Source organism: Bacillus rossius, chromosome 3, assembly GCF_032445375.1.
Source record: "Bacillus rossius redtenbacheri isolate Brsri chromosome 3, Brsri_v3, whole genome shotgun sequence".
Classification (NCBI taxonomy): domain Eukaryota; kingdom Metazoa; phylum Arthropoda; class Insecta; order Phasmatodea; family Bacillidae; genus Bacillus; species Bacillus rossius.
The window spans coordinates 5515036-5527544 of record NC_086332.1 but is presented as its reverse complement, the minus strand read 5'-3'; the positions used below and the strand labels follow the sequence as shown (position 1 = coordinate 5527544).

Genomic DNA, 12509 nt, shown 5'->3' with positions numbered 1-12509 from the left:
AATTTTTGAGTTCGAGATGGCGGCCGGCTCCACTCCTTAAACCCTGGCGCCGGACCGGCTATCCTATACTACTCAATACGCTTAGTACATCCGCCGACGTTCGCGAAAGTTAATATTTACAGGTGCATTTTGCCACACGTTGGTCCGCCATCTTGGCGACTTCGCCTCATGGCTATAGCAGTTTCTGCACGCATGCGCAATGGACTTTCAATCTGTCAAATTTCCGCTTATTTCATTGCATTTATGGTGTAAACTAAAATTCAACCATCAAGTATAATCTCAAAAACGTAGGCGGTAATAATTCCGGTCTAGGGGAAAACATCACCTATTCAACGTTGAGGTATTCGCATGCGACGCGATCGATACGCCTGTTGTTCGACTAGCCCTGAGAAATCAATAGTACCATCTTATCAAACAGAATTATAGATAGGTTTTAAATTGGGGAAAATTTTTTTCCCCCTAAAATAAAACCCTTTTTGTTTATTTATCCCGCTCGGTATTACAAAGAATTCTACGTCAAATTTCGTGTTTGCATAATTTGAATATTTAATGGTAAAACCACAGAAAGTTAAAACATTTAACACGTCCTAAAGTATTTTTATAGAATATTCCAAAATATTTAATGCAACAAGTATAAACGTTTTGTTGCAGTTACAAGTTCATTTTAATTTTGGCGATTTCGTGTCATATTATAAGTTTATTTGCAACTTGAGAACCCACGAATTTGCTCGTTACCGAGATTAGGTGTTCACACATCACTGGCGTGTAATGAATTACTGGCTCAGCCTTTTTTTTAGGGGAGGGGGGGGGGGGAGGTTTATTCCAGAAGTTACCCGTGTTTCGCGCTTTCGGCGGATGGATCGTGCGCTCGGAAATCACGAGTAGGAGGAACGCGGGAGTTCTGGAGCACGAAACGACGTCGAATTCAACCGCGCGCGCGAACGACCGTACAATCTTGTGGAACGGCGCTGCTGCTGTTGGATGGGTGGGGGGAAGGGGGAATGGAAGGAGTGGGAGGTCAAAGGTCGCATCTGGCAGGAGGTGGCAAGTGTGGGTTGGCTGGCAGTCGGCCGTCTAGCCGGGGACGTGAAAATGCCGGGGGAACAAGGTTCGTGGAAGTGAATTTCCTCCCACGGCCCACCAGGGGTCAATCCAGAACTCATTTCCTGGCGCTTCTGCGTGGGTCGGGCTCCGGCCGAGACGTGACGAAGACGTCGGCGACACGGGGCTGACAATCGCGCAGAGCGAGGATTAAACATAAAAAAATTGGTTGTCTGTAAAGTCGGTTTACGGACGATAGTTTAACGTGGCAACGTCATAACTAAACACTGATGAAATGATTGCATACTTTTATGAATAAAATTGAATCATTTTTTTGAATTACTATCACTATTTTGTATGGATACAAAGAAGGAGTGAAATGAAACCTACAATTTAATTGATAAATTTACTTTTATTTGCACTCATTAATTCAAATATGTTTATTACTTTAACGAAGAGATTATTTTAACTATAACTTTTTATACATGTTTGCTATTTAACTTCTTCCAATCTGTGTTATTCTGTTAAGGATAGGACGATGATAGGAAAAGTAGGAAACGAATGGGAGTGTTTCAAGTTTAATGTGCCTCGAAAAAGTCAAATCGATGGTTGTTCCAATCGAGTGGAAGAGAGATAGAAGCGGTGCAAGCGTACAATGAGCGTAACGGGACACAGCGTAACGGGACAATGTGCGTAATGGGACACTTTTTCGTGCGTGAAGCCGTCGTTCTTCGATTTATTAGACGTCACGTCAAAAATAAATAAAACATGGATGCGTGTACATTATAGACGCGCGTTAGAAGTATACTTACTTGGCGTCATTTAAAAAAAAATTACTTTATTTTTGCATGCAAATAATTGACAGAAATAAAATAATAAAAGGACTTGAGTGACTTTTTAAATATGGTTTGAAAAATAGAAATTTAATCGAATAAAAATTATTTTTAGTAAATACGAAGTATTCAATATTTATATAAACACGTGTATAAAATTAATTATTGAATTGAAATTATTTATTAATAATATATTTATTTATAAGGCAAATAAATTATCCGTACGGAAACATAACTTCACTTATTAAACGTTTCAAATTATATCGACCAGTATTTGATATTAATCGCTAAAATATAAGATTTAAAAAGCACTTAGCCTATATAATTCTTATTTGTAAGTAGCGTTTTTTTTTTTTTCAATCCTGTGAAAATTTCGTTGCACTGTGCGCGCGCTTCGTCAAATCACACACATCGTTTTCCATAATGAGCCTAAAGATGTATAACTTCAAAAGATAAAATATAAGTACATATGTGCTTACGTCACTCGTTCAAACCCGCAGTATTGTTAAATTTAATTATGTTTTCATAACGTCTTCTGGAGACGTGTACGTTTGTTTATGACATGGATTAAGCGATATAGACTGCGCGCTCAAACAACACTAGACGGCTTATTTGCCAACACTGCTGTAGCAAACGTGTTTCATGACCACGGTCATAGAGAATGTCTGGCAGCTTCCTATCCTGTCCTTGGAGTATCTCGTCCACTTAGTGGAGCTCGCGGCGGCCTGCGAACTAACAGCGCTAGTAGTGGTTCAGCCCATTGTTGACATTGTGTTGAATGGGAGTGTCGTATAAAATATAATATTATTCCTCATTTCATCTAATTTTTTTAAATCTTTTTCCCAGATTACTAATTTTTAAAAATATTTTGGGTGCTTGGTAAATGACTAACATTTACTAATACCTTAAATTTTTTTCCACAATTGTTAATTAGTATGACCGTGCTCATAACAGATACAGTTGGTGCGTTATCCAGGTTATAAATTATTATAGCAATTTTTTTGTCTACGTTTCAATGCATCAAGTGATTATCCTTTTTTTATGTTAGTTGAGAACTATGCTCTACTTCATATTACTAATTTAAATTTGATATTTCTAACGAAAAGCACTTTATTTTTATTTGAGTACTATTTGTGAAAAAACGCTAGTGGCTTTGCTTACATCAGCTGATGTTGAATTAAGGCGCATAATAAGAGTGGCTATGTATCGATATTTAGTCTGTGGTTAATGCATAGAGGCCTAAAAAAGGTATATTAAATTATTTTTAAATATATTTAATTTTCCTCCAAAATAGGCGACATTCGAACACTCGTGCGCTCCGCCTAGGCATGCCCGACCAAACATGTCGATGCCCAAAAGGTGTTAAATTCTTAATTTTTCTGTCAAAAGTATGTGTTCCTTCTCTCCAAAATAGTTATTTTTTACAATATGAAAGGTTTTTTTGTTCTGCTTTGAGAACAAATTTCGGCTAAGAAGGTTTTTCTGATAAAAAATAAATATTTTCCTAAGTACAACATTTATATTCAGAACAAATACATTTACCAAAATTTTAACAAAAAATTTAGTTTGAATTTTTTTTACTTCAAACAAACTTCCACTCCTTTCTTCGAATTATTTTGTTAAATATATCTTTGACTGTTAATAATACAAATATTTTCATATTCTTTGTTAAGAAAATGTAGAAATCGCCAACCTGTTTTAAAAACTGGGAATTTTAATGATGTATCTTAAAGTCTTGTCAACATGCTACATAGGGATATTACCTACTCTAAGAACAAGTGTGTGGGTTGCAATTTACTGACTGATAAATGAATTCTGATACGTTTGTTTTTGAAACACAAATTTAGTCATTTAAAGGTTCGATTATCAGAAATAAATGTTGAAATCGGCATTTTACTAGCATTTTAGCATTAGGCTACTTGTTTTTCAGGTCTCGAATTTAACGGCGAGTGTTTTGTGTGATTATAATCAGATCTAACTGGATGATTATCGTTTTAAAAGAAGCGGCCACCAATGAACATTTGGCGAATACTATAACGTGTATTGGACTATAGAGTATGGTTACATGATAAATCACCCGACATAAGCGAAATGGCATGTAATAATAGGTCATTAATTAGCTAAGCGTTCCTGTTGAGACACCCTTCCGTCTGACTGGCTACTTTACAACTGCGTTATTTTGGTTTACCACCTGGCTATTATATCCATGGAAACTCATTGGCATATTGCGTTGCGCCATATTGCTGGCAGTTTGGCCATTTTGGTCAGGAATAACACAAAAGCTTCGCGCAATGCTTTTGTAATTTGCGGTGTGGTCTCGTTGTGTATTGTACAATATTGGTTATTACCGCCGCAGTTTGAATTACCTAAAGAGGAAATGTCGCAGATCTGTATATATCCAAGCTTCAGCCCTCATTCATTCTTTGGCTAATGAAGGAAACAAATTTAGCTCTTGACTTGGTTGTCTATGATTTAAGATTTCTTCTGTCATCCTTTGGTTCGGTAAGTATTTGTGTCGACTTCAGTCAGTTGAATAGATTTATACTCAGATAGAGGCTACAGTTGCCGTCTGTGGAAGAGTCACCAGCACAGCTGCAAGATGCCAAGTGGTTTTCAGTGTTGGATGCGTCAAGTGGTTTCTGGCTCTTCATTTAGCTCTTTACTTGGTTGTCTATGGTTTAAGATTTCTGCTGTCATCCTTTAAAAATCCCACCAATATATACACCTGCATTCCGTGTCTAGAAATCATCTCTTATTGCGGGAAAATGTCTCACTAATAAATACTACTTTAAAGAAATACTTCTAACATTTACTCCAACATGTTTGCCGTCCTGTAGATGTTGGAGCTGCCGAGAACCTAGAGCGAACGAAAAGTCACGCGCCTGTAGTAACAGCCAATCAGAGAGCGTCTTCCATCTAAGCCCCTCGCATCGCTTACACTCGGTCTCTCTCCGGGCTCGGATGGCCGGGGCCAGCGGGAATAAATTGGCCGGGGATCCCGGGGGCTTTTAAAAAACATTCTGTCTGGGGGGGAAGTATTTGCCTTTCTCGTTCCAGCCGCCTTTCTCCGTCTGTACGGCAACCTCCCGCCCCCTTCTTTCTCCCCTCGCTCTCAACCAACTGCTGCCGACCCTGAGCACCCTCGTGATTTACCGCCCCGAGTGGCGCTGTCGTCGGAGTTGTTTGACTTGCCGCTGCTAACGCGCCGCCAGGCAGCCAGGTGATCCCTCATCATTACCGAGCCCCGCGGATTTATTCATGCGCCGGTCATTCGTCTTCATTATTCACGCGCACTATCTGTTGTTCGTTGACGGTTGGCTGAAAAGTTCTGGCAACCGTGCCTTAGTTTCTTATTCATGCCCATCCCGAAAATCCCCCTCATCCCTGACCCGTGACCACGAGGGTTGTCCGAAACGTTTACGATCTCAGCCCGAAGATGGCGGCACTCGTCAACCAAAATTGGGGAATGTGTTTGCGCACGCTTTAGAATGTACTCATTGAAATTTCAGCCATTTTGGACGAGCAGTTGTGTTTTTAACAATAGTTTGCGTGAGTCTCTGCAAAGTAGTTGTTAACGAAAGTGATGTCCTCCTCATTTCTCTGTCCTCCGAGCGCAAAAATATTAACCTAGGGGAAAAAGTATATTGGGGTCTAGATCTGTTCAAGAGGACGGTAAAACAGTTCAAATTGCAATTCGTAGATTTTCGTCGTGGCAACCGCTGAGGTGCGAGCTGGTGCATTGTCTTGAAACAATTTATTTTGTTTCTGAAAAATATGGCCATTTTCTGCAATTTCTGCCATCAGCTTGTCAAGTTATGACGCGTAGTATGCCTCTGTCGTGTTTTGCCTTATTCAAGATAGTTAAGACACCTCCATGTCTGTCCTATAAAACACAATCACAATCACTTTCCCGGCCAAAGTAACAGTCTTTACCTTTTTTCTGGAGCTCATTGCCCTTTGCTGTTTTTGGAGTCGCAGATATTCGTCGTCACCCAAGCTGGCACGGCCACGTTTAAATTCATCTGCCCAAAATATCACTGTGGTAAATGATGGTGCAGTATCCCAATACACGGTGTTCAAATAATCTTTAAATCACGTAGGTACGTTGCCTTTCGAAAAAACAATTATTTAATGACAACTCGATACTCTTATTTTCTATTTTCACGGAAAACATACGCGCAGAATCACGCAAACGATTGTTAAAAAAATAAAAACAAATGCACGTTCGAAAATAGCATTGACGAATGTGAGAAACGGGAGTAACCAGATAAAACCCACGTGTGCATGTTTCCCATCTGCAAACAATTTGGGGTCACCTTGGTGAATGGCGTGCTATTTCATCACCCAACTAACCCCCCCCCCCCCTTACCCCCTTCCACTCACTCTCTCTCTCTCTCTCTCTCTATCTATCTCTACTCTTAACTGCCCCGCGGTGCAACTTGGTCCACTCCAGTGCCCGCGTTTTTCCCGGGACACGAGTCGACCTAATGTATCCATCACCTCGTGAGCAAATATTGAATATATGTAGGGACTGGAAAAATTCGCGCTTTCGATGACCTCTAGGATAGACTCCACAACCCTCTACATACTCAGGTAAATGCCACTTGCTCATTATTGGCTATTGACTCGTGATACTTGTCAACTGGGACGCTTGCGATTCGATACTTTTTTGGTTGAAGGTTTCCCATTGGCTAAAAGTCCTTCAGATAAACTGTAAGCCAATCACATAAGCAATATAAATGAACAGTTGTTTGGATTCTAGCATATCGTGAAATGAATCCGCGAATTTTTCCTGTCTCTAAATTTATGGTATCTGTAGTTAGAATGAAAATAGCCCCTAGGCTAGTTGCAATTTTAACACCTGCCTCGAACCACAACAAAGCCTTTGGCACAGATATCGTCAATTGAGCGCCTCATGCTACTGTAGTAGCACTAAGAGGCTGTAGCAGCCGCCTTCGGTGAAACACTTCATTTTGGGGAATAAGTCTCTCCAAGCAAATTTTGAGAATAATTCTGGAATAACTTCAACCAAAAAAAAAGTTAAAATACTGATTTCCTAACACAAAAATACATCACACGCGCAATTACATTTACACTGTGTTGTCAGACTGAGTTTATAATCATGGAGTTGCGTATTATCAGTAGAGACCTGCAAAATTCGCGGTTTCGATGACCTTCAGGATAGACTGCACATACCCCTGTACACTCGGGCAAATAACGCAAGTTCATTGGCTGCCGACTTGTAAGTCGTCTCAGCTGGTTTGTCTGTGATTCGATCCTTCTTTGGTTGAGGGTTTATAACTGGTTGAGATTCGTCCATATGAACAGTAAGCCAATAGCAAAATTATCTAAGAGGTATATGTGTTTGAATTCTTGCCTATCACCGAATGAATCCGCGAATTTTGCAGGTCTCTAATTATCAGGAGACGGAAAGCTTTAACGTTGTTTAACTCACTTTTTAACCTTCTCTTGTTCCGCTCTAAACATTGCGGAAGTGGCGCTTAACCACGGTCTGATTAAGATGATTAGTAAGTATGAATTATATTCTCCGTCGTTAAAAACAGTCATTTGAAACTGCTCTCTCAGTGCAAACGCTACACTTCAGCCAGTGTTTTGGGCGTCTATCCAATATGGCGCAACCTTAAATAAAAAGTTAGGAAGGGGGGGGGGGGGGGTGACAGCTTCACACACTTACCATCAATGTAAGCATGCAGATGTGGACACCCCTGGTTGAAATGAACCAAATATGATTGCAGACGGACAAAGAGCAGAGTTTCAGTGGAAACAGTTATGTTGCAAAATATGTTTACCTGTTCTGAGCGGTGCACGACAATATATTTTACTTTTTAAAGCTTCGTTTTAAAAATGCATTTAAACCTTGTTTTAATTATGAAAATCATTCTCATTATGATTGAATTCTTTGAATTCTAAATTAATTTATAGTTAGAATTTCAGTGAAATGGAAACAACACATAATATTTTCTTTGCGTGCATTTTAATCTACTTTCTGGCAGCAGTCAGTTTTTCAGCTATTTTAATGTAACGTTCTGCCTCTGTCTTGGTCGAATGTTCTGTATGAACAAACATAATCATTAATCCACAGTGACGGACAGGCGTATTTGGTTACACATCTCCTTTATTTGTTCAGTAATACTTGTGCACACAGTATAATATGGCAATTGCAGCTTTTATGTAGTAAACGTTTTAAAATGTGAGATATTAAAATATTTATTTTTTCCTCTCTTATTAATAGTGTGCCAAGAAAAAAACCAGCGAAGCAAAAATAATATTTAACAAACATATTCTTTATAAAATTTTCTGAACAAACTTCTTAAAATATTATTGGTAAAATAAAATTCAACATAGTTCAAGTGAATTTAGGGTTATTTCCGTTTTACCTCTTTTTGATCCCTAGGCTTATCTTAGGTCATCGGATAGCTTTCGCTACATTTTCCGTGGCTATATTGTTTTAGTTTTGAATGTTTGTTTCTTAAGTGTATTTATTTTTTACCGTAAAACTGTATAAATCGCTGTTTTGATGTTTTTGTGTAGAGATTTGGATGTATGTTTCTTTTTTAATTGTATAGGTATTGCAGCGCATAGTCATGTTGTTATTGCGCCATAACATCTTAAACCCTACAGTTGCGCTTCGCGTGCGTGGTAATTCAGTGCCGAGCACGTAGAGGTGATTCGGTAATAAATGCTCTAGCCAGTGTCACCCTTAGTGCCCCTCCTCTTCAATGACTCTAAAACAAGTAGGCTAATGTCACGCAGCCTTCACGAAAGTTTGGCTGAATGGCTTCTGGATATAACTCGAATATAACTGTCAATTTTATTTGTTTCAGGTTGTGATCTTATCGAGTGGCTTATGGAGCGTCTTGACATTGAAGAATCTGGTAAGATTTCAACAACTTCACACTTCGTTTTTGCAACAATATTTTTTGCAACTTGCATGTATGTACACCTTAAACAGGTGTGAATTGCCGAAAATGTTAAAATTATCCTGTGTAGTTATAGGAACCTTGTGGGTACAATAATATCAAAGTTCTGATTTACTTGTCAATGCACGTCTAATACGGTAGGACCAGAACGTAACAGTTTAGTATATGATTCCCTTGAAACGTAAGCTTACACCTAGAAGAAATTTTAAATATTCATCTTTCAAAAATTAAAAAAAAAAATAATGAATTTATTTTGTCAGTAAGTTGTTTTTTTATTTAAATATATCTCACTGATATATATATATAATTATTTCTACTGTAGTAAAAAGTGAACAAAGTTAAATTTTGAATACGTAACGTAATTTACTCGAATTTATAATTTTTCAGTTTATATGACCTAGAATGACATACAAGGTAATTTTCGTCTCAGTAGGTTTGGCTATTTCCGAGGGAAATGGGAAACCCGTATGGGTTGTTGCAGAAAATAAATTTACGCCTTCCCTTAATCGAAAAAGAAATTCTAAATATTCCTGTACACAATAGGTTTATTTAAGTTGCAATGTATTAACGAAATGTAAAACAATGTCAACACTTGTGTTTGTAAAAAACGCTGCTCTTGACGAGGGATGGTGAACTCTCTAGACACTTCTCTTATATCATATACAGAGTGAGTCTGGATTCGACCGAAACACGTCATCCGCAGGTTTATCACGACAAAATATGCTGAGAACATCTACACGACCAATGGTATGAAGTGATTCGCAAGGCTGGAATAAATTTTTTTAAGTTTGGCCACAACAACTTTAACGTAGATAAAAAACAAGTTTTGACGTGACAACGTCTAAGAAATCGATGAACGCCGGCTGCATGCACGACAAAGTGTCCCGTAACGCACATTTCCCCGTTACGCGGTGTCCCGTTACGCTCATTGTACGCTTGCGCCGCATCTATCTCTCTTCCACTCGATTGGAACAACCATCGATTTCTTTCCGAGGCACATTAAACTTGAAACACTCCATTCGTTTCCTACTTTTACTATCATCGTCCTATCCTTAAAATAATAACACAGATTGGAAGAAGTTAAATAGCAAACATGTATAAAAGTTAAAGTTAAAATAATCTCTTCGTTAAAGTAATAAACATATTTGAATTAATGAGTGCAAATAAAAGTAAATTTATCAATTAAATTGTAGATTTCATTTCAGTTCTTCTTTGTATACATAGAAAATAGTGATAATTCAATAAAAATGATTCAATTTTATTCATAAAAGTATGCAATCATTTCATCAATGTTTTTTATGACGTTGTCACGTTAAACTATCGTCCGTAAACCGACTTTAACAGACAACCAATTTTTTTTAAGATGGTTCACTGAGCGTCTGCATTATGTTTAACTAAACGAAGTTCAAATACCACCTTGATTTGCCGCTGTAGCCAAACAATCCCATTGTATTAATTGTAGGTAGCAACACGCCACAAAAATATGTGGAAAATAAAGGTGTTACCCGCAATTATGTCAATGAAATAATTTTGCTAAAGCAATAAAAATTCGCGGTAGTTGTAGGAACATCATTCAATCAAATATTGACCAGACGCTTAATGTTTAGTAGTTAATACTTTCCCTATTATAAACCTGTATAAATAAAAAAATGTAAACGTTCGTTTGCACAAATAGCTCATCTCCGAAATCCATTCACCAATTGCTTCAAAATTTTGATACAACGTTGCATTCGAATACGCGCGTGGTTTTTCATACCTATGTCACGCCTGTGACAGATAAAAATACTTATAGATGAAAATCAAGATAGGCGAAAATATGTTTGTTCAATGTAAATGTGTGTCCGTCTTCTGTTTTGTAAAGATATAGATAGGAAGATAGAGACATAGATAGACAGAATTAAAGAGTTAGGTGTAGAGAGATAGAGAGAGGGAAATATGCAGATATAGAGAGATATAGAGACAGCGAGGTGTGTGTATATATATATTGATATAGAGAGAAATGTAGATATATATAAATATGGAGATGGATTGAGATATAGATAGAAGCATAGATACTCAGAAAGATGAATAGAGAGAGATAGAGCAATATGGATAGAGATATATAAATAGAGATATAGAGTGATAGCAACACATAAAGAGATTTTTATATATAGCGAAATATAGTGAAATTTATAGAGGGACTAATAGAGTGGGATATATATATATATATATATATATATATATATATATAGAGAGAGAGAGAGAGAGAGAGAGAGAGAGAGATATGTGTTGTATATGTGTACCTACTTCATACAAATTACAAATACATATATGTGTGTGTGTGTGCTTTCTCTTTTTTTTTTCATTTAACGATATCGAGCCACAGTAACGCGTGGCCTGGTACAAATAGTTTTCAATAAAATTGTTCTTCAGCCCCAATTTCAAAGGCGTTGGGAAGCACTTTGGACCATAAGTAGAGACCGAAAAATTAGCTGATTCATTTAACGATATGCTAGAATCCAAACAACTGTACCTTTGTAATGCTTCTGTGATTTGGCTTACAGTTTATTTGAAGGACTTTGAGCCAATGGGAAACCTTCAACCAAAAAATTATCGAATCGCAAGCGTCCCAGTTGACAGGTGTCACGAGTCAATAGCCAATGAGCAAGTGGCATTTGTCTGAGTATGTAGAGGGTTGTGGAGTCTATCCTAGAGGTCATCGAAAGCGCGAATTTTTCCAGTCTCTATCCATAAAGTCGTACTGAGTGATTCCAACTTTTTTTTTTTATCGCGATGGTCCTGCAGCCCGAGTTTTCAGGTCGAATTAAGACTCACCCTGTATGTGTGTGTGTTGTGTGTGTGTGTTTGTGCGTCGCCATTGCTGTCCGGGTTCCTAAATCAGGGAACATCGGGCGATGCTCTTGACATTCCAGTGTTACAGCGTTTTTTTTTTGTCTCTCTCTTTTTTTTTTGCCGTGAGCGCATTAAAAATCCAATTCCGAAGAGTGTTCGTTCTCTTTAATGAAGTGCTCCCCCCTCTCTCGGTTCGTTTATCTTGCCGCCTCCCCCTCCCTGGCATGAATCTGTGGAGTCACGCCGACCCGACGCGACGAGCCAAGGCAGTCCCTCTGCGCATGCGCCTCGCGGTGCACGCACGTGACGTAACCAGAGCTAGCGCTAACCTGGCAGTCACTTTCACAGTACGTGTTCACTTGAATATCGTAGAGCTAGAACACAAAAAAAAAAATTTAAAAAACTTTGGTTGTCTGTAGAGTCGGTTTACGGACGATAGTTTAACGTGACAACGTCATAACAAAACATTGATGAAATGATTGCATACTTTTATGAATAAAATTGAACCATTTTTATTTTAATAATAAAAGAATAAATACTTGAAATTATACTCGTAATCAGATTTTTAAAATGCAAGCATAATTAACCTTTATGGCCGAAATTGTTGTGGTAATAAGCAATGAAAATCACATTAATTTTACACTTCACTTTATAAACAGTCGACGAAACAGTTCTCGTGTAGATGACTTGTAATTAATTTTAAAAACTGGCGTTTAGCTATAAAGTATAAATATAATTATGAACAAGTTTTCATATAAATAAACTCTAATCAAATATCTATCATCAATTATATGAATGACCATAACTTTTTAGTCAATTGTAACATATTATTACTGCACTCACCGACAGCGTAACGGAACAC

General features: G+C 37.8%; 1 protein-coding gene across 3 annotated transcripts in view; it reads left to right on the top strand.

Annotated features, from left to right (window-relative positions):
• LOC134530127 (regulator of G-protein signaling 7) overlaps positions 1 to 12509 on the top strand; it is a 274032-nt gene that overhangs the window by 214281 nt on the left and 47242 nt on the right. For all 3 annotated transcript variants that reach the window (XM_063364739.1, XM_063364740.1, XM_063364741.1), the window contains one exon: positions 8720 to 8770. In XM_063364739.1, coding sequence (XP_063220809.1) covers positions 8720 to 8770 — 51 coding nt within the window. The remainder of the gene's footprint in view (positions 1 to 8719; positions 8771 to 12509) is intronic.